Source organism: Heterodontus francisci, chromosome 13 (assembly GCF_036365525.1).
Source record: "Heterodontus francisci isolate sHetFra1 chromosome 13, sHetFra1.hap1, whole genome shotgun sequence".
NCBI lineage: Eukaryota > Metazoa > Chordata > Chondrichthyes > Heterodontiformes > Heterodontidae > Heterodontus > Heterodontus francisci.
This window is the reverse complement of record NC_090383.1, coordinates 55,193,180-55,216,456: the sequence shown is the minus strand read 5'-3', so window position 1 is coordinate 55,216,456 and position 23,277 is coordinate 55,193,180. Positions and strand designations below refer to the sequence as shown.

Genomic DNA, 23,277 nt, shown 5'->3' with positions numbered 1-23,277 from the left:
AAGCTTTCTTATGTTTGTTTACTGTGCAAAGTATTTTTATTTACTTTTGTCCAACTAACTTCAGTATCCCTATATGTACAATATCAGCTGGCTCCATAAGGTCAATGCAAAAAATCATTGTGCAGTCATATGTGTAGGCAATAGAAAACATTACAGAAGGAGTCTCACTATTAACTAATTATTTAAAATTCAAACACTCTGCATCATACACTGTCGGCTTCAGTTTAACCTTGCAGTTAGTTTTTTTTTAAATGCAGTGCATCTTAGTTCAATACATTTTGATCTAAGTTGAAACCAAATTAAATCAACCAGACCTATAATTTGCAAACACACATTTACCTCCATATACTTCGGACTGGCAAAAAGAAAACTAAATGTGCATTCCACTGTAGATGCAAAAGGCACAGATGTTTACTTTGCAACAACATCACCTTTAATGTAATAAAACATACCAAGATGCTTCACAGGAACGTAATCAAATAAAAACTGACATCGACCCAAAGGAGGAGATGTTAGGACTGGTGACCAAAAGCTGAGACAGAGGTACCAGATATTGCCAGTGGTAAGATACGGTATTACTCTCTCCTATGCCATTTAGTATGCTTTTGAGGAGGGTGGATGGGAAAAAAATGGAGAGGTGCAGCAATTTAGGGAGTGAATCCTAGAGTTACAAAATTGGACTAAGGTGGTGGCATGGTGATGCAGTTTGACCATGTTGTCATACAATAGGAAGGTGTGGCTTTGTGCCCACAATCCTTGACTCAGTAAGTTCCTGACATTTGCAACAACACAGAGGGGAAAGTGTGGAGCTAAGGCCAGGCACTTTCTTGAAAGGAAGTTGCGAGGATTGAACGGTATGCAGAGTCACCCTGGTCTGCTCTTAGTGGCAGTTTCAGAGCAGCATTAATGAAGGATCTAAGAGCTAGTTCCCTGTTCTGTTCTCTTGCCCATTGTATAGGGAACAGAGAACAGCAGCTATTGCAGAAAAGCACAATACATATTATTTATGATTTCAGAAGAATATTTAAAATGCATAAGTGTATTTTTATGTGGAGAATAGACCCATTGGGCTGGATTTTACCAAGCCCACTACATCGGGCTCCGTGGCGGAAGGAGGGGCAGCAGATTGTTCCGGCAGAGGTCCACCACGGAGGTCGACACCGGGAGGGCCTGGCCCAATCCTCCCGACAGCGGCGAGGCTCCGTGGCGACCCCCCGCTGCTGGGCAACGGGACTTGGATTTAAATATTTAAATTATTGACATGCATAAATTTAAATCAACTTACTTTAAATCCTCCAGGTGCACCGTGATCTTTGGCGCGGTGGCCGGCACTCCCGCACCTTTAATTCCCTGTCCGGGGAAAGGCGGCGTGATGCTGGTGGGGAGGCGGGAGGAGTTAAGATTTTCAGTGCGGGGGGGTAGGGGACAGGGTCAAATAAATATAATGGGTGCAGGGATGTTGGGAAGGGGTAAACTTTAAACTTTGTGCAGTCCGGGGGGAGGTCAGATTTAAAAGGTAAGTGTTTTTGGGGGTGGGAAGGGCAAACAGTTAATGTAATTGTTATTGGGGCTGGGAAAGGGCGTTAGAAATTTATTGTATAAATTTGGGGGGGAATACTGCTTTAAAAATTCAAATTGTCTGGCAGGGCTGGCTGTCCTATAAAAATGGTGCGACTGCTTGTGTACAGGCAGCTGCGCCATTGCCGGGACGGACAGCCCGCCCCCTCCACGTGATTTGGGGGGGGGGGGCAGGCCGCCCTGGCTATTGAAATGAGCCGCTGCGCGGGAGATTGCAGCAGCTCTTTGACGTGCGGCCGCATGTGTGGTCTGTCATTTTCTGAGCTCGCCGCCAATCACGGCAGCGGGCTCTTAAAATCCAGCCCATTGTCTTGGAGACAGCGAGAACTAAATGTGAAATAAAAGAGATCCTAGGATTGGAAATCGGTACGATGGTAATATATACAAGATAGTGCTGATCTTAGTCCCGAATATCCTGTCTATAATTAGAACAATTCAAAGTTTTTTTCTCTTGCACATTTCCCATCCCACTGCCATGGGGAAGGGGCCATCATATGGCAACTTATTTTGTGTCCAAAATTCCTTTGTGGAAGTCGTCACTGCTGAGCCCAATTTTATCCTCAGCTGACATTTAAACATGCACATTTCCAGAAGTAGAAATATAAATCATAGCCGTTTATGCTGCATTTTGTTTTCAAAAAGATTGTTAAAATCTCAAAGAAAATCTGATTTCTGTGGACAAGTCCATCTCTTCCAGTATCTAGATAAGTGAGCAACTGGAACTGCTGTTCCAAAATTAAAGATCCCCAAGCATAAGTCGCTGAAGTGAATAAATTTACATTAAATAGCACGATGGTGAGCTTGATTCACTTGAACAAAGCATACATTTACATTTCAGTCAGTAGAACAAACTTTCCTCTTTATTGTCATTTCCATGTCCATTTTAGCTGATAAAGAGGAACGGGAAAATGACCTTGGCTCTAATTGTTACAACAAAGGACAGATTTCTCCTTTAAAGCAAAACAACTCCCTCAGCCTAATTCAAATGCTAATAAAGAGAGAACTGAATTGGTGGCTGACTTTCTCTCGCAGACAGCCAGATTCTATTTTATTGGGACCCTTTCATCCATGTGACTAAAAGAATTTATAGTCCAAATTCCAGATCATGTACTGCCTGCCGTTCATGGTTCTGGAGCATAAACCATATCAACACCCACTAGTCTTTCAGAATCCACTACACATATGCAGGCACAGTCTGATGCTAGCGCACTGACACTGTTGTATAAATTCTCAACCAAAGGAAAGTAAATACCTACAAATTATTTGAAATCAGAGTAAGACCAGGTAACTTACTGATTTTTTAAATTTTCTGTTCAATAAATAACTTCCTGAGGGCGTTTAACTTTAGGGATAAAACTCACAGCAAGAGAAAAGAGGGGCACAAGAAATAATGATGGCATATCATTTGATTTGTGTTAGAAGTACAATAAAATAAAGATTTACCGTTGAGTTTCTGCCATGTTAGCAAAGGAACGACTATACATTTGGTAGAGCTTGTCAAGATACACCTCTTTGCGGTGGGGTTTCTTATGCACCTTTTCAAGACTTTTCCTCTAATAAATTGGTAGAATCAAAGTAAATATGAGAAAATAAAGGAACATCCACTGTGTAAATCTTAAGCATACTTGTAAAATAAAAAAATGCATTATTGAAGCAATTATCCCTGAAAAAAATGGTAGTTGCCTTCACATGTGGTTTAAAAGGATAAGCACCAGGGAGTGGGGCATTATAGCTGAGCCCAAGCCTGTCCTTGCATGACACCCATATGTATGCTCTTTCAGTTAGAATCATTGGATAGAGATCAGAAGTGGAAACTCAGGCTGATATCCCCCTCTCTAGCCCAGGGGCATTCAGGCTATTTATAGAAGCTTTGTTGCAACTGCAGCTGAGATTAGCTAACTCAGTCAAGGCTTCAAATGAAACATTGGTCCTATTTAGTCCTATATGGTCAAGGAGAACTACAAGTGATGTATTTAAATGCTAAGCCACAAAGCTTCTATCTCCATAAATCCTGGGATCATGGTTGGGACCTGTAGTGTTGCATTTAGTAGTGAATGAGTTAAAAGCTTAAATAAAGTCACGTGGGCCGAATTTGCACTGTGACACCCTTATCTCCCACTGTAACTTCAGCAGAGGAACAGCATAATCGGCTATTTCTCTGGGGCTTCCACCAACATTACAGCGGGGACATCAGGGAATGGCAGAGGAAGTTCTAGCCCATTGTTCATGTTAAAATTATGGGACTGAATTTGCTAGGTAAAAAATGGTGAGTTCATGGCACATCCCATTGTTAGTGTGTTAAAAAAACAGCAATCCAGCAATTTGTGGTGAGGAAGAGAAATCCTGTAAGTGGGGAATTGCCATTAATTCCTGGAACCATGAGCATCGCAAAGACGGGAGCCTGCCGTCAATCTCTCCATAACTTTCATAAATCTGCTGGATTTGTGCCATAAATATGAATGAAACTTGCCACAGAAAGTTGAGAGTGCTATTTCATGGCGTGAGGATCCTGTTAATGGGATGATTTATGGTCCTGACATTTCACTCAATGTTGGAGACCCAAAAAGGGAGCAATTGAAAGTTTGGAGTCTAACTCCTGCAGGTAATAATTTGTTCCCAGAGCTTTTTTTTTTAAGTCTTGCATTTCTTCTCTGTCTGATTTCTCTCTCTTAACCTAATCTTTCTTTTCATCTCTCGCATTCTCTTTCTGTATCTAATTTGACTCTTATACACCCTATTTCCTTCTCTTGTCATTCTGTCAATAAATTTTATTGGTTAATCCCATCATTGACCAAAGTCCCAGATGTCCTGCTGACCTCGCTGCATTGTTATCAATTTGCATTTCCAGCAATTTGTGATGCAAAAATAATTGCAGCTGAAAATAATTCAACTCAGTGCATGTCACGAGATGCCCCGCTCCAGCAAATTTTGGATCACTTTTTCTGTCATTCGTTTTTGTAATGAAGTATGAAAGAGCTATAATTTAATCGTCGTTATGATGTTTGAAGTCATTGATATGTATTTATACATCAAAACTCAAAGCTGGCCTTGGCAACTTGGTGCAAAAAAAGGGGAAGCTGGCAACAAAATAATTGTCAGTGCCCACTGCAAGCTGGATACCTGGATGTGTGAGGGAAACGAGGATCTGCAGTTTAGTAGTCACGTACATTATTAGCTACCATAAATTAAACTGCTGAATTTCAAAAAGCCACAACAGCCAGATGCAGATAACTTCAATATGTACAGAACATTGAAAATCCTGGAGCATCTAAATGAAACTCTGTTTTCCTTTCACGTATATATAGTGCTAACAGTCTAACATAAGTGGTGGGAAATCTACTTGAGACCATTGTCAAGGAAAAAATTAATTCACACTTGGAGAAGAATGGGTTAATAAGCGACAGCAAGGCAAATCGTGTCTGACTAATCTGATTGAGTTCTTTAATGAGGTAACAGAGAGGGTTGATGAAAATAGTGCAGTAGACATATATATATGGCCTTAAAAAAGGCATATGATAAAGTATCACATAACAGACTTATTAGGAAAATAGAAGATCATGATATTAAAGTCATGATGGTAACTTGGGTACATAATAGGCTAAGGGCTAAGCGGTAGAGAGTCGTGGTGAATGTTTCTCTGACTGGAGAGAAGTATGCTTTCCTTGTTATCTATGAATGGCCTGGATTTGGGTATAGGAAGTACAGTTTCAAAGTTTGCAGATGATACAAAAGTTGGCAACATAGTAAATAATGAGCAGAATAGTAGCAGACCTCAGGGGGACATAGACAGACTGGTGAAATGGGCAGGCACAAGGCAGATGTAATTTCATGTGGATAAGTGTGAAGAGATGTGCTTTAGGAGGAACATAGAAAAGATGTGATAATTAGACACTTAGAAAATAATATGATAGGGCAGAGTCAATATGGATCTATGAAAGGGAAATCATGTTTGACAAACCTGTTGGAGTTTTGAGGATATGAGTAAACCCTAACAGAAAATCCGGAGTGGAACCCCGTAGGCGGTCATGTGTCACCTTTGGCATGTTTCCGGCAGTTCCTGCAGCCATACTGGTGCCAAACGTCGTGTCCTGCACTCCTTTGGACCCCACCAGAAAGGCCGAGAGGGGGGTTTTGACGACTGGGCAACTCTCAACCTCCATAAATTTGCCCAGGCATGCGCCATGGAGAGGTCACTCCATAATCACTGACCACCTCCAGGCGCGTATCCATTGTCTCTCGAGATAAGGAGGCCCAAAAGAAAGAAAGAAGAAAGAACATGGAGAAGCAGTATACTCTATATTTTGATGGGTGGGGTGCATATTCACAAATCTTTGAAGGTGGCAGGGCACGTTGATAATGTGGTTAAGAAAGCGTATGGAATATTTGGCTTTGTAAATAGACCATTGAATAAAAAAACAACAAAGTCAAGCGAAACCTTCACATATCACTGGTTCGCCTCAGCTAGAGTTCTGTGTACAGTTCTGGCCACCAAACTTTCGGAAGGATGTCAAGGCCTTGGAGAGGGTACAGGGATGGTTTACCAGGATGATACTAGTTTTGAGAGACTTCAGTTATGAGGAGAGATTAGAGAAGCTGGGATTGTTCTCCTTAGAGCCGAGAAGGTTAAGGAGAGATCTAGGGCTGAATTTTACGCCGCCCCAGCATGGTGGTGGTGTGGGGGTGACGTGGGGTGACATGGATGGTGGTGTGGGGATGATGTAAGATTGAGCGGGAGGCTCTGGGAGGCCTAACCACCCTGCTCCCGCCTCTGGTCAACTTTATGGTGGTCGGGCAGTGGGGGGAAACGCCCCGGCCGCCCAAGGCCAATCAAGGCCCTTAAGTGGCCACTTAACGGCCACTTAAGGGCCCTTACCCACCTCCATGGGTATTTTACCCATGGCAAGCGGGCGTGCTGGGGACGTGAAAGGCTGCCCAGCGATAGCTGTCGGCCTTTCCGTGCGCTGGGGTGGGGGGGCCATGGCAGTCGGGCACAGAGTGCCCGATTGATGGCCGCCCCGACTCCCAACCCGCCCCCAGGATCCGATGCCCCCCTCCCCCCAAATGACCACTCCAGCCTCACTAGGGAATGACCAATCCCCCTGGTGAGGCATGCCCAACTTACATTCACTCCTGGCACCATGGTGTCGGCTGGGCTGCAGTCCCAGCAGTGGCCACCACTCCCAGTGGCGTTGCTGGGACTAAGAGCTGCTGGCCTGTTGATTGGCCGGCAGCTCACTGAGGTGGGATCTCCTCCCTCAAGCAGGTGTAAGTCCCACCTTAGGACAATTAAAGTCCGGGGACCCGTAAAATGCGGGACAGATCCCCCGGTTAGGCAGAAGCGGGTTCACCACCGACTTTTATGTTGGTGGAGAATTCCTGTCAGCCTAAGGTAAAATCCAGCCCCTAGTGGCGGTATTCAAAATTATGAAAGATTTTGATAGAGCAAGTAGGGAGAAACTACTTACTCTGGCAAGTGGGTCAGCAACCAGAAGTCACAGATTTAAAATAATTAACCAAAGATTTGGAGGTGAAATGAGGATTACTTTCTTCATACAGAGGTTTGTTAAGATCTGGAATGCACTACCTGAAAAAAGTTGTGAAAGCATAGAAACTTCAATACATGTGTACATAGCTGGAGAGCCTGACCTGATTGATACAAGTGGTGTAGCTAAGTTAGCCTGGACCTGATTAATATATAGGGGGGTCGTAGGAGAACTTCGATTTGATCAATGCATGTTGTGTAGGAAGGAGAGTTTAGACCTGATCAATACTTGTACTGTAAATAGGAGTGTCTAGACCTGAAATACAAGTGATGTAGTTGAGTAGGAGAGTCTGATCTGATCAATGCATATGCTGTAGGTTGGATTGTCTAGACTTCATCAATACATATGGTGTAGGAATCAGGACAGCCTACGCCTCATTATACACGTGATGTAGATAAGAGAGTCTAGAACTAATTGACATGTGGTGTACGTAGGACAGCCTAGCCAATAACTTGCATTTATATAGTGTCTTTGATGCAGCAAACCGTCCCAAGGCACTTCACAGAAGTGTTCTAAGATAAAATGTGACACCAGGCTGCATAAAGAGATATTAGGACAGGTAAACCAAACACTTGGTCAAAAAGGTCATTTTTAAGGAGTGACAGAGAGAGAGAGGTGGAAAGGTTTAAGGAAAGAATTCCAGAGCTTAGGGCCTTAAAAAAAGGACTTGCATTTATGTAGCACCTTTCATGATCATAGAACATCCCAAAGTTCTTTACAGCCAATGAAATACTTTTTAGCTGTAGCCACTGTTATAATGTAGGAAACGCAGCAGACAATTTGTGTACAGGAAGCACCCATAAATGGCAACATGATCATGACCAAATAATCTGTTTTTTTTTCTGATGTTGTTTGAGGCATAAATATTGGCCAGGACACCGGGGCTAACTCACCTGCTCTGCCTTGAAATAATGCGATAGGATCATTTATAATCATCTGAGAGGGCAGTTGAGGCCTCAGTTTAACATCTCATCTGAAAGACAACTATGCAGCATGCCCTCAGTACTGCACTGGAGTGTCAGCAGCCTTGGTTTTTGTGCCCAAGTTCTGGAGTTGGGCTTATACCCACAACCTTTTGACTAAGAAGCGAAAGTGCGACCAACTGAGCCACAGCTGACACCCAGATGGCTGACATCAAGGTCAGCAATGGCAGTGCAAAGAAGATGTTCTCAGAGAACCAGGAGGATTGTGGGCTCGAGAAGATAAGGAAAGAGACGAGGTCATGGAAAGATTGAAACAGAAGAAAAGAATTTTAAAATCGAGGCATTGCCGGACTGGGAGTCAATGTAGGTCAGCAAGCACAGGGATGATGGGCAAAAGGTACTCAGTGCAAGTTACAATATGGACAGTGGAGATTTGGATGAGGTCAGGTTCTGGAGGGTGGTATGTGGGAGGCCAGGCAGAGGTGCATTGGAATAGTCAGGTCTGGAGGTAACAAAGGCATGGATGAGGGTTGTAAACAGTTTGATTCAGCCTCCGACAGTAGCCAGTGTCGGGAATGGTGTAGGTGGCTTGGAAACGAGAGAGCTGGTAGTGAGGTGGAGCTGGCTGTCATTACTGTACATGTGGAATCTGACGCTGCGTTTTCAGATGATGTTGCTGAGGGGCATTATAAAGATGAGAAGTAGGAGGACGCAATGGATAGATTCTTGTTGGACTCCAGAAGCAATGGTGCAGGAATGGGAACAGAAGCCATGGCTGCAGATTCTCTGGATAGATAGGGAAGGAATGGAACCAGGCAAAGGCAATCCCAACCAAAGGAGAGACACTGGAGGAGGATGGTGTGGTCAACTGCATCAAAGGTTGCAGAGAGGTCCAGAAGGGTGATGAAGGTAGTTCACTACCTTCACAGTCACAGAATGTCATTTGTGATTTGATAAGAGCTGTTTCAGCACTGTGGCATGTTGAAACATGAAGTTGCAAGTAAGGTGGGCATGAATTTGGGAGGCGACAACACTTTCAAGGACTTTGCAGAGGAAAGGGAGGTTGCAGATGGGGTGGTAATTTGCAAGGACAGAGGGCATCAAGAGTTTTTTGAAGAGGGGGGTTGATGGCAGCTGATTTGAAAGGGAGGGGGGACTTTAAACTGAGGAGAGGGAAATGTTAACAATATCAGCTAACATGGTACCAGGAAGGGAAGTTGGGGGGGTCAGCAGTTTGGTGGGAATAGGGTTGAGGAAGCAAGGGATCTGGATCAATACATGTGGTGTAGATAGGAGGAGGGCCTGTCTGGAAAGGCAGATGAAAGGCTGTATGCAGGATAAGTAACAGCTGGTTTGGACAGTTGTGGCACCTTGTAACACGATTCTGGGTTGATAACCTGATGAACGGAAAAAGTTTTTTACGGAAAGTGCAGACTGCTCTCTCATTAATGTGTGAATGCCTTGATTTTGTCGCAGTACAGTAAATTAGGTTTTACGCTATATTCCAGAAATAAGGTGTACAGGGAACCATTGGAAATAGTTATTATGAATGAACATATGGATTTTTAACAAATATTGGTTTCAGCACATGAGTGCCTAAAATTGAAGAGCCTGTAGAGCTGAAGCTGGATCCAAAGGTGTCGCTATGGGTACCCGCATGGGTCCTAGTTATGCCTGTCTTTTTGTGGGATATGTCGAGCATTCTTTGTTCCAGTCCTACTCAGGCCCCCTCCCCCAACTCTTTTTCCGGTACATTGATGACTGTATCGGTGCCGTTTCCTGCTCCCGCCCCGAACTAGAAAACTTTATCAACTTTGCTTCCAATTTCCACCCTTCTCTCACCTTTACATGGTCCATCTCTGACACTTCCCTTCCCTTCCTCGACTTCTCTGTCTCCATCTCTGGGGATAGGTTGTCTACCAATATCCATTATAAGCCCACTGACTCCCACAGCTACCTCGACTACACTTCTTCACACCCTACCTCCTGTAAGGACTCCATTCCATTCTCCCAGTTTCTCCGTCTCCGACGCATCTGCTCTGATGATGCTACCTTCCATGACGGTGCTTCTGATATGACCTCCTTTTTCCTCAACCGAGGATTTCCCCCCACTGTGGTTGACAGGGCCCTCAACCGTGTCCGACCCATTCCCCGCACCTCTACCCTCACCCCTTCCCCTCCCTCCCAGAACCCTGACAGGGTTCCCCTTGTCCTCACTTTTCATCCCACCAGCCTCCATATCCAAAGGATCATCCTCCGCCATTTTCGCCACCTCCAGCGTGATGCCACTACCAGTCGCATCTTCCCCTCCCTTCCCCTGTCAGCATTCCGAAGGGATCGTTCCCTCCGCGACACCCTGGTCCACTCCTCCATTACCCCCACCACCTCGTCCCCGTCCCAGGGCACCTTCCCTTGCAATCGCAGGAGGTGTAATACCTGCCCATTTACCTCCTCTCTCCTCACTATCCCAGGCCCCAAACACTCCTTTCAGGTGAAGCAGCGATTTACTTGTACTTCTTTCAATGTAGTATACTGTATTCGCTGCTCACAGTGTGGTCTCCTCTACATTGGGGAGACCAAGCGCAGACTGGGTGACCGCTTTGCGGAACATCTCCGCTCAGTCCGCAAGCAGGACCCTGAGCTTCCGGTTGCTTGCCATTTCAACACTCCCCCCTGCTCTCATGCTCACATCTCTGTCCTGGGATTGCTGCAGTGTTCCAGTGAACATCAACGCAAGCTCGAGGAACAGCATCTCATCTACCGATTAGGCACACTACAGCCTGCCGGACTGAACATTGAGTTCAATAATTTCAGAGCATGACAGCCCCCCACTTTACTTTCATTTTTAGTCATTTTTAGTTATTTTTTCTTCCCTTTTTTTTGCATTCCTTTTTACATTTTTTACAATTTTTTTTGCATTTATTTCATTTCATCTTAGTTTGTTCAGTTTGCTTACCCACTGTTTTTTTCAGGTTGTTTTTCTTCAGGTTTGCACTTGCTGATGTTCAATATTCAGTCTATTCACACCTATTCTGTACTAATGCTTTGTCTTTCAACACACCATTAACATATTGTTTGCCTTTGCTCCGTGACCTTTTGGTCAGCTATGTGGCCTGGTCCAATCTGCACCTTCTCCTTTGTTATCTCTTGCCCAACCCCCACCTCACTTGTTTATAATCTGTGACTTTTCTAATATTTGTCAGTTCCGAAGAAGGGTCACTGACCCGAAACGTTAACTCTGCTTCTCTTTCCACAGATGCTGCCAGACCTGCTGAGTGAATCCAGCATTTCTTGTTTTTGTTCCAATTAACCTAGTTGGCTGTGGAAGCCTTTCCTGATCATTGGAATTATGGATGTATTCACTATTCCCTCCCCCTCATATGTCTCCAGGGACAGATACATATCTTATATCACTGCCCTACCAGTAGACTCACAGGGATAAGATACATACCTAGCACCTTACCACACCTATTAAGATCAATGAGACTATTAAAGCACACCTACATACCCACCTAAAGACTGACAAGGATCAGATGCATTCTTCCCAGAGGTATTAGATTCCCAGGATCTTTAAAGAGCACATAAGCAGTGACTGGTAGACTGACGGGGATCAGATGCATTTCTGGAACTCTCCTAAAACTAACAAATTCCAGAGACTTTCAAAAGCCATGCCACTGCCATTGGGAGACTGAGAGCATTTGAATCCTTTTCCACTAGGCCATCAGGTGTGATGTGTAATGTTTATAAATAACACGTTCTGTTGGTGCTGGTACTACAGTCGCAGACATCCATCAAACTCAACAACAGGAAACTTCTGATAGGATGCTGAAAATAGCCTTGTGAATGCTTATGATATGGCACAGAATGTGTTGTGTATGTGAAACAAAATGTTTGGCCTGTTATAAATGCATGTATTATTTGTCTAAAGGGCAGGTGCATCTGAATCTTGAGTTGTTTAAATAAAGGGCAAATTTGACCAGTCGTGAATAAATGAGCAACAGTCAAAATTTAGGTTGCTTTGGGTCTTTATACTTAACTTCCTGTTCATACTGAGAAACTACAAAGCAAAACTCTTGAGCTCTGCTGATTACATTAACTACAGCACACCTACGTTTTGTGTAATCAGAACATTTAATTACCTGCACATTAACCCCAATAATGCTGCAACTATATATTAAAAAAATCAAGTTTTAATTTTTAAAAGTCAGTTTGGGCAGTCTTGACCATTACTGCAGTAACTTTTAGTGCCAAAAAAGAACAGGCAGCCACTGGTTTGAACCCAACACAGATTGATTCTTGATCTGAGTCATGCAGAGTGTGAAAACACTGAGCAGGTGGGAGGGGCTATCAGTGGGGAGAGTCATGTCCAGGAAGCTTCTGGCAGCTTTGAATGGTCAGGCTACCTGTGGGGGTAATTGGTGTCAGGGCAGCCTACATGCAGGATATGCATCTGCCACTCAGTTCCAGACATTAGGCCAAGTTGACAATAAAAATGCAAAGCTAAAACCTGCCAAACAAAATCCCATGAGAAGTTTAGGTCCTTCTGCCTTCTTTTGAAGATGCTGTCTCTTGCTTGGGTATGATTCTACAACCTCCAGTATCACCCAAAAATGGCCATTTGTGAGTCTAGACTGCAATTGTCAGCATGGTTTTGGATCATGAAGACCATCACAGTTCAATTCAATCCTGTCCTCACCCTCACCAGATGTCCAAACACATGAAATTTCAAGTAAAGACCACTGGAGGGGAAATCGGAAATGTCTACTGTAGATGACTTTTCCCTTTCTAATCTAAAGACATTGAGGCCAACTGTACTATCTCAATTGCAACCCTGGCTAAAATCAACTAACTCAGCACAGACTGGGAATCAAAACTGGAGTTTTTCTATTCTGTAAGGATCATAGCGATACCAGGCAATGCATTTACACATTAAGCCAACTAAGAAGTGTGAAACAATAATTACAATCCTGCACATCAATCAAGTATAATGAAAGTATGTATTTAACAGTCAGAGCTTTTTTGCAATAAGAACTCTTGGTTCCTGAAAATCAGACATGTTCTAACCTGTGAAGCAAAAGATCTACATTAGACAGGTCACAACCCTTGATGGGCATCTGTCCCGCCATTTACCTCAGGGAGGAAAAGTGAAGGATTTCTTAGGTGAGTAATTCAACACGGCCTGAATGGTTTAGGACACAAACTGAATCAGGACAGTCAGAAATGCTGGTATACTGCATTCAATTTGAATTCTAAGTGAGTAAAAAATGGATGGAGTAAATATAATGCACAGGTATAAGCTGGTGCATATGGTCCATAAGAGACAAAGCACAAATGCTCCATTAAATATATCAGATGAATAATGTTAAAGCTTAATGTGAAGGCATCAGTAACTAAGAATTCCTTTACCTTGCAATGTTGTGTGTGTGTCTGTCAGTGTACTATCGCTACTGTCTTGAGCGTAACATTGAAATGTTTTTGCTCTTTTTCTCCCCATCTCTCCTTCACGGTGACTAAAAAGGGGATATGGTTCAATTGGCTAATGTATGCCTTAGTACACCACCAGTTGTGATTTTCACTCACCAGATTATCGGAGGGGGGGGGGGGTGCGGGGGGTGCCTAGGTCTTAAGATACACAATGAGTTTTCATTATCAGCAAAACAACCAAACTTTAGGATTTTACCCCCACTGCCCCCACTCTCCCCAACTCCTCCAAATCCAATTAATCCTGCCTCTTACTCAGTATTTGGACTTGGAAAATGGTGGAAAGCTTATCATCAGTGCTGGGTTAGGTCAGAACTGCACCAGAGAGACCTTCCTTCATCCTGCCAGGCACTCATTGAATGTTTCAGAGAAGGCTAAATTTTTGCGTCCCCAGGGGAGCGGACGGTTTATCTGATGACCGTCTCCAAACAAGTGCCAGACCTCAGAAAATGAATTTGCAAGTGTAAGTGACCTAAGTGGCATCCCTAATGTTAATGAAGTTTCCCATGTAATTTACACTAAGGTGTCCTGGATTCTCTTCAGACTGATGAGATGTCTGAGTCTCCGCCTTCAGGACTGGTTTCATAATGTTAGCTCTATTGCTGGCTGCATCTATAATTTGTTTTTTGTCTGTATCCACCTACTTTAGTCAATCTGCAGCTCTTGATTTCTCCTCTGTGCTCTCTCATTGCTAAGCTCTTTTTTGCTTGACTTTCGGTTATCACTGCTTTAATCTTTACGGTTTTGATTGCATTCTGCAAATAAGTTGGCAAACATCTTGTAAGAAATAGCTTTTTACCTGTACCTTGTAGAGGATATTATGTAAACGAAGCAGTTACAGCTGATATGCCCACGGCGGATATTCCCTGGAGTTTGGTGTCCATGAGGGTCCTGCCAAAGACTGCCCAGCTGCACCTGTACAGGGGCAGACTCAGTCATCGGTGCGGCAGGCAGCATGTGGGGCTATAACTGAGGAGGGATTAAAGTGGAAGTGTCTTGAGCAAAGTCCCCACTTCCATGTGCCCTTTCTCCATCTGCCCTCTCATGGCCCACCTGCATCTCCCTGCTAGCCATGTGCTGGAGAGCACTTTGCTGCACTTCAGTGAGACATTGAACAGCTAAGGAGAGGCTTTCCTTCATCCGATCTAAACTGGCAGACTGAGTGTGCAGGCCATTCGTGAGGGCCAGCATGCACTCAATTACCTGCTGTGTCTGATTCTCCATGCAGGTGATCACTCTTTCCATGGAGGTAGACATCAGTGCAAAGGCCTGAGACATCATGGTACTCATGCTAGAGGCGGACTCCTCCAATCTCTCTCCAAGGATGTGCACTGCCTCTGGAAATGCCGAGAGAACCTCGCACATTTTCTGTTGCTGCTGCAGAAGTGTCCTCTTCGTGGATGACCCACAAGGTTCAGCATCTGCGCCCAGCTAAGCAGAGCTTAAAGTGTCCTGCACCCTCCAACAATGACTCTCCATTGCTTTCCCTGACTTCAACACTTGATCCTGCTCACATGTGATGTGTGCCTCACCATGTGACACCCTAGCTATCTTCCTTGGGGGCCCCACTGAGGTGTGTGTATCTGCGCATGAGTCGTATGATGGTGCTTCCTCAGAGTGAGCAACCTTTTCTGACGACTTCTTGGCTTCCTCCCGCTCCAGCTCCTGTGCCATATTTGATGGACCTGTGGGAAATAAAAAGCATGAGTTAGAACAGACATGGGGAAAGTGTAAAAAGTCAACATTGTGCAGATGTTCACATTTCAGTTAATGCTGACAGCAAATCAGCATTATTGAATGTTCTTTTCCATGTGGAAATGTGATTTCTAATTCTGTCACCAGGTATCTGGGAGACCCCTCATCTCTTCATCGCCATTGGCCAAGCACTCAGTCACCCCGCCCATCTCCAAGGCTGCCTCTTCTGTGGCAGTCAGGGTGGCTATCACTGGGGGGTTCACTGTCTTTCTCTGGTGTTCTTCACTGTCTTCTTCTGTAAGGAGAGAAAGCAGAGAGCTATGAATGTGAGATTGTGTGGAGAAGATGCAATGTCAACATTTGTGGAGGATTACTGTGAGGGATGGTTTGAGATGGCAATAAGATGAGGGTGTGTCAGTGTTGGCTGTTCAGTGGGGGGTGTGAGAAGGTGCCTGGAGAGAGAGGAATGAGTGGAGCTGCAAGGCGTGCTGGTCTGAGGAGTGCTGTGCAGGAGAACGCTGGGACTCCACACCTTTCCTGCCCTCATGACATCATTGAACCTCTTACGGCACTGAATCCAGGTACGAGGGATCACACTCATACTGCTCACTGTGTCAGCCACTTCTAACCATACCTATTGGTCTGAGAGGCTGGCCTCTTCCTCCTGTCTGCGGGAAACAATACTTCTCTGCAGGCCCTCTCCGCCCGAAGCAGGACCTCCAGGGAAGAGTCAGAATACTGGAGAGCAGCCTTCCCATGTTGCGCTTCCATTCTTATGGCTGCTGAAGCCTCAGGAACCAATCTAGAATGTAGCCATTCTGATCCCTATCGGGGTCAGGGTCCCTTTAAATAGAAATCCTTCCTTTGACAGGTGAGGGTAGGCGGCACAGTGGCGCAGTGGTTAGCACCGCAGCCTCACAGCTCCAGGGACCCGGGTTCGATTCCGGGTACTGCCTGTGTGGAGTTTGCAAGTTCTCCCTGTGTTTGCGTGGGTTTTCTCCGGGTGCTCCGGTTTCCTCCCACAAGCCAAAAAGACTTGCAGGTTGATAGGTAAATTGGCCATTATAAATTGTCACTAGTATAGGTAGGTGGTAGGGAAATATAGGGACAGGTGGGGATGTTTGGTAGGAATATGGGATTAGTGTAGGATTAGTATAAATGGGTGGTTGATGTTCGGCACAGACTCGGTGGGCCGAAGGGCCTGTTTCAGTGCTGTATCTCTAATCTAATCTAATCTAATCTAATCACGCCTGCACTCAGTGATTGGTCAGGAAACCCGGAAGCAGGACGCTGATGTTATGACTGAGTTACACAGCCATAGCAAAGTTCGTTTCTCTCACAATCGGGTTCCTGACCTGCTGCTGCCCCCATCATTTGGGTATGATGGTCCCAAGTATGAATTGCCCAGGTACACATATGCATAATGGCCATCTGGGCGAAATACCTGTTTGCCTCTGATACCATACCATAGCACTACCTTCTAGAGATTAGGGCAATCCATGAGACATAGATATCACACCTGCTTGGACACATTAAGACGAAATTAAAAAAATGAATATACATCTATTCTTGTCATTTCTCCGCTCTTATCCTGAAGACTTTGACCCGTGCTGGGGCACCAATAGGCCTCAGGCACCTGACGCAAGTTTCAATTCTTCATTTGTGAGCTCAGACAGTAGACTATTTTACCATGGAGAATATCACAGTTTATCTCAACATCCATGCAGATAAGCCTTTGAGCGAGATTTGGTGCAGGAACCCCTTTCCCTGATTCCCCCTTCCCCTTCAGCTCAGCTTTGCAATGACAAACTGTAGGTGTCTCATCGCCACTGCAGTTGAGATCAGCTAAATCACGGGTCAAATTTGAGACCTGCTGGATCTAGAAGACTCAATGGTAAACCTCAGGATATATTTAACCAATCCATTGGCTGAGCACTCAAAACATTACACTTTGTTGCAGCAGCAGAGAGGAATGACAAAGCGGAAATATTTTCTTTTGCTACTTTTCTCCTATTCTGAAAGAGCTGTCTTTGGCTTAGATATGGTGCCACAGGCCAATTCTTCTCCAGACCTTGCAATTTGGCCACTTTTCACGAGTGAACCCAAATAGTGAGTGATGTCAGGCTATTCACCTGTGAGGGCATTGCAGTTGAGGCTGATTTTATTTCATTTATTTATTTATTTTATTTTACATGCGAAAGTGAAGGACAGAGCAGCTGGTCCATCAAGCCTTTTTCACACAGTGATGGTACAACTTCTGCATACTATCACCACCATCCACCCAACCCTCATTTACCCACCAGCCTTACGGTGTTCTAATGCAGGGGAACAAAACATGGAGAGTATATTTGATCAATTTATGGCGGAAAATGGGAAATCACAAAAGGTGATTAAATGAGTTTCAGGAGACCACAGTCACTGGTAGGTCCTCAATATGCAGTTATGGTGGTTATACTTAGGAACTCATTCAGTTCTTTTCTGAATGTTTGCAGCGAATCTGCGCTCACTGCAAGAGCCAGCAATTTTTTCGAAAGGTTGTTGCCTCTCTGAAAACGCAACACTTCCTAGCATCTAACCTAGTTTAATGTCATTGGATAGACATATGGATGAAAATGGAATAGTGTAGGTCAGATGGTTTCACAGGTCGGCGCAACATCGAGGGCCGAAGGGCCTGTACTGCGCTGTAATGTTCTAATGTTCTAATGCTTACCTGACTTAGCATTTACGTCCCCTGGGGGATCCACCTTCACTTATCTAGATCAAATAGCTGATCCACATGGACCAAGTCTAATTCTTCCATTATCTTAAAGACCTCTTTCAAAGTTTATGCTTTTCTAGAGTAAAAGGCCCCAGTACTCTAAGCTTATTGTGGTAATTGAGGGCCTTTAAACAAGGTATCAATCTTGTGGCCCTCTAAACCTTTGTCAGGACCTCTATATCACCCCACCATGTGAAGAAACTAAAACTGGACACAGTATTCTAGGTGAGGTGTAACTAAAGGGACAGAGTATTAGTTCTCATTTTACATTTAATTGTTCTAGCAATACATCTTAACTTTCAATTTCAATTTACAATAGCTTTTCAACACTGGTCATGACTTGTGCATTGTAATAAAGGTCGGCTCAGGTCTGCAAATGAAATCCAACCCGAGCCCACAGAACCACATCCGACCCGAAACCAACCCGGCTGGAGTCCTTTCATTTTTTCCCGCGCCCGACCCGACCCGACCTGACCTGACCTGACCATCAGTTAACCTCGCTTCCGTTTTTCACTTTGTTGCTTATCTGCACAAGCTTAAAAAAAACTGTAAGTAAACAACCTTTCAAGTCCAAAAAGTATATTAACATTGGAGTCATGTACCGGAGGTGGTGATAGTGTCTGCTCGACCCGGCCTGACCCGAGCCGAATGCCGGACCCGGAAGAGCGACCCGACCCTAACCCAACACATGTCATTGGGTCCTGTCGGGTACGGGTCGGGTAGCCATCCTCTACATTATAATACCCAGGTTCATCTGCTCAGCAACCCTGCTTAGTCTACATGTGTGATGTGTGGTATTGCCTGCACACAAGTGCATAATGTTTCATTTATCCATTTTAAAAGACATAAGCAAGATACGGGGACCTTCCCCCATTGCATATAGGTCTGCCTGCAGTCTATTTTTCATACCCTATACATATTTGTACCATCCACAACTGTGTGGATAGTTTCCTGATGTCTTCAATAATGCTTAATGAACAATAAGCAGGAAGACATGCAGAGGAAAGAAAATTCAACACAGAAGCAGGAAGATAATTTCCAGTGCTCCCGAGCACGTCACAAGTACTTTCATTTCCCTCTAAATTGAATGCTGTCATAGGTCAGTCATCTATCTCCCACTCCAAACCCATACTTGTGGCCTGTGAGCGTGAGCGCCCACATGAATTAACTAACAGGAAAGAGCATTTCAGGGAGAGAAATATAAGTTGTTCATCAGCAGTGCCATAAAAGTTTAACTATATTATAATACATCATGTTAGACGGTACAATATTAAAACACCATATCTTCTGACTCTTTCTAAGCAACACTAAGCTTGTGGCCCCTTTTCCCACTCCATCCCATACACCAACTCCTTTATTATCAACCTTAAACTCTCTCGCTCAATTGCCCTTGTGACAGCACCTCTCTAACAGCTTTGCTCCAGCCTACCTTCAAGACAGTATATGTTGCCTTCCCTCCTCCTAAATATCACAGACCTTTAAAAAGAAGTGAGAAAAAAAAAAACAGATGTTGAGTACATCAGTAATGAAAATACGTCTCAAAGAAACACGGGAAACGTTCAAGGGAGACAGAGGGGTGGAGATAGTTACAGAAGATTAACATAAAACAGTGTTAGGCAGAATGATAGATTCCAGAATGAGAAAGTATGACAGCCATTGAAAATGAGAGAGAGTGAAAGTGAGTGTGAATAAAGTGAAAGTGAGGGAGAGAGAGTGAAAGAACGTGAGCGCCCACATTAATTAACTAACAGGAAAGAGCATTTCAGGGAGAGAAATATAAGTTGTTCATCAGCAGTGCCATAAAAGTTTAACTATATTATAATACATCATGTTAGACGGTACAATATTAAAACACCATATCTTCTGACTCTTTCTAAGCAACACTAAGGGCAACCTTCCATCTAATGTAAGGGTGGAGTTTATACGAGTGAAATTTCACTTTGGCGATAATGTAAAACAGGTGATAGCGAATTAGCAGCCATTTGAAAAGAAAAATGGGCAAGGTGCAAGACGGGTTGCAAATTCTCTATCACCTATTTTGCACTCCGGCCAAGTCAAACTTGACCTGTAATTAATTTGCACTCCAAGCACTGAGCTTCTCACAATAGGCGAGTATATCAGCAATTCATGTATGTAGGTCAGCATACCTCATACTATTTTTCATCTGTTAAAATTTAGAAATACCCTACCCTCTCCCCAATGTAGGAGTTAATTTTTTCTTAAATGATTCCATGGTTCGCATTTCAACTACTTTACATGGTCCATCCTACCCATTGATTATTCTTTGTGTGAAGAACTTCCTGACATTGGTCCTAATTTTGCTTTTTGTGCCCCATTGTCCTTTTCTCATAATTGAGCTTTAAGTAATACTCTTGATCTACCTTTCCATATCATTTACTGGGCTGAATTTTCCCAGACCTTTGGGGAAGGGCTGGGAGGCGGAAGGAGTCACGGTCGAAACTGTATAACTCTACGACTCTATAATATCATGATAATATCTCATCCAGATATTCCGAACCACAGGCCTCAGAGCCTTGCCAGGTATAGCAAGGTGGTGAGTTAGCGGGAGATCAGTGCTGGCTCCAGATGGCAGCCATCGTGAATGCTAGCGTAGATTGGCAGGGAGGGTGGAACAGAACGGGCATTGGCAGTGTCAATTGGAAGCAGGGAAAAAGTTGCCAGTACTGCAGGGGCATACCGCCAGAGTGCCATATCGGAGCTGGCATTTGTCTGGATAAAGTAGGGAGTGTAAGAGGCCCTGAAATGGAGAGCAGCTCCTGCCATGAGCCTCATTCAGTCAGGCTTTGGGACTTCCAGTGAGGAGGAATATCAGCGAGGGAGAAAGCAGCCGCCATAGGCAGTAGGACAGCAGCAACCACGGGCCAAAAGGAGCACCAGCCTTGCAGGGAGGGAATACAGGAGAGAGCGCAGAGGGGCACGCAACCAGCCTCCTGCATGCAGAAAATGGTCTACCGTCCAAGGCTCAGTTACCTCAAATGATGAAGCAGCAGGCTCACTGAAGATTACAACTCTCCAGGGAGGTTGTCATTGATCTGTGTGATGAGCTGAGCACCATGGAAGTGGTAGTCACCAAATGCCTGTGACACTAAGGGTCACCGTGGCATTACATTTCTATTGCTCAGGAACATTTCAGGGATCCAGGGCAGATATGTGTGGGATCTCCTAGTCTTGGCTCATCGCTGCATCAAGATGGTCACCAATGCCATTTTCAGGAGGGCCAGCCTATACATTCGATTTTGTACCGATCCAGAAAGTGAGGTCCATAGGGTGTCGGCCATCACTGGATTCCCCCAAGTGCAGGGTGTCATTGATTGCATGTATGTGGCCATCAAGGCTCCCACGGACCAGGCAGCGACCTTCATTAACAGCGTTGGCTTCCAATCGCTCAATGTATAACTGGTCTGCAACCATTGCAAATGGGTCCTGTAGGCGTGTGCACAGGAAGCAGCCACGGCGCCTACATACTAAGGCAGTCCCAGGTGCCAGATCTTTTCAGACCCGCCTGTGTGTCTTCAAGGATGGATACTGGGTGACGAGGGCTACCCACTGAAGACGTGGCTACTGACGTCTGTGAGGAATCCAAGCACTGACACAGAAGAGAGGTACAACAGCTGCCACGGGACCATTCGAGCAAACATCAAGCAGGCCATAGGGCTTCTGAAGATGTGGTTCAGATGCCTAGATCAAGCTGGTGGCACCCTTCAGTATGCCCCAGCAAGGGTCTTGCGAATCGTGGTGGTGTGATGTACTCTGCACAAGCTGGAGCTACAGAGGGTAGAGACGTTGAACAGTGAGGATATTGTGGAGTGCAATGCCTCCCCTGACAATGAGGATGTGGAGGAAGATGCTGACCAGGCGCTACATGCTGAAAAACACCAGGGACCACAGGCAAGGTACTCGCAAGGGAGACTCAGGGTGCCCTAATACAGCCACGTTTCACATGATCCTTACTAACAGATCCATGCAATCTAATAAAGCTTTGCCTTTCTTCAGCTCTGTTGTCGCTTCCTTCATTGATTTTACCATTTACCTGCACCCAGTAAGACATTAAACTGCAGCATGGACAATACATCGACCTCAAGTGGTGTTGTCCCTCCCTCCATGCCCTTTTACAGAGCCAGGGTACTCCGTAAGTCCCCGCAGCCTGCAAGAATTTTTTTTATTCTTTCATTTGTTGTGGGCATTGCTGGCAAGGCCAGCATTTGTTGCCCATCCCTAATTGCCCTTGAGAAGGTGGTGGTGGTGAGCTGCCTTCTTGAACCGCTGTTAGGGAGGGAGTTCCAGGATTTTGATCCAGCGACAGTGAAGGAATGGAGATATATTTCTAAGTCAGATGGGTGTATGACATGAGGGTGAACTTGCAGGTGGTCGTGTTCACAAACGTCTGCTGCCCTTGTCCTTCTAGGTGGAAGAGGTTGTGGGTTTGGAAGGTGCTGTCGAAGGAAGGACAACTCTTGCCTTGCCACATTATACATTTACTGGAGGGCCAAAACATCTCAAGGCAGCATGCTTTAACAAATTCTTAACCCATGAACCCCGAGTGCAGCTAGGTGCTCTTCTTAAATCTCTTGAGTGTGCTTCTACATTATGCTCCCTCTGTGCTGTCAGCTGAGGTGAAGGCAGACTGCTGACCTTGCTGTCCCCTGGCTTTGGATGACCTTGGTGGTCATCCTCTGGCTGACTGAGGTCTGGAGGGCCTCGGCATATTGAAGGCCTCCTGCACAAGTGCAGGACCTTCCCCTGTCATCGTGGCTAAGTGAGACACTGGTGTCACTGACAGGGGGGCTGAGTAGTCGCTGTTCACACTAGGAACGCCCTGAGCGGAGCCCCCAGATGCAGCAGACTGCTGCTCCTCTGCTCTTTCAAGGCACACTTGTACCTCCCTGGTCACCTGAGAAAGCTGAGGATCTGACGGTGAGCCCAGATGCCTTGCCCCCTACTTGCCCATCCATTGCTGCACAAATCTCATGGAGGTGGCGATGGCATGCAGCTCCACATGCATCTCTGGCATCCACTGTGTGGTCTGCAGGATATGGCACTCCAGGAGGGTCACCAATCTCTCAATAGAGGAAGCCAAATGCTCATACACCAGAGATATGGCAGCACTCATGGCCTGGATGGACTCCTCCACCATCCGTGTCAGGGTGCGCATAGCCTCTGGAAGCTCTGCCAGATGTTCCTGCACCTCACGCTGTTGCTCCAGCATCTGCTACCTTGCCGACAACTCCAGAGGCATATCATCAACCTGAGGCTCAGCATCGCCAGGGCCTCCCACAGT

At 45.1% G+C, this 23,277-nt stretch overlaps 1 protein-coding gene across 6 annotated transcripts in view; it reads right to left on the bottom strand.

Moving 5' to 3' along the window:
• The window catches only part of si:ch211-130h14.4 (uncharacterized), a 383,330-nt gene that overhangs the window by 15,760 nt on the left and 344,293 nt on the right, over positions 1-23,277 (bottom strand). For all 6 annotated transcript variants that reach the window (XM_068044838.1, XM_068044843.1, XM_068044842.1 and 3 more), the window contains one exon: positions 3,022-3,131. In XM_068044838.1, coding sequence (XP_067900939.1) covers positions 3,022-3,131 — 110 coding nt within the window. The remainder of the gene's footprint in view (positions 1-3,021; positions 3,132-23,277) is intronic.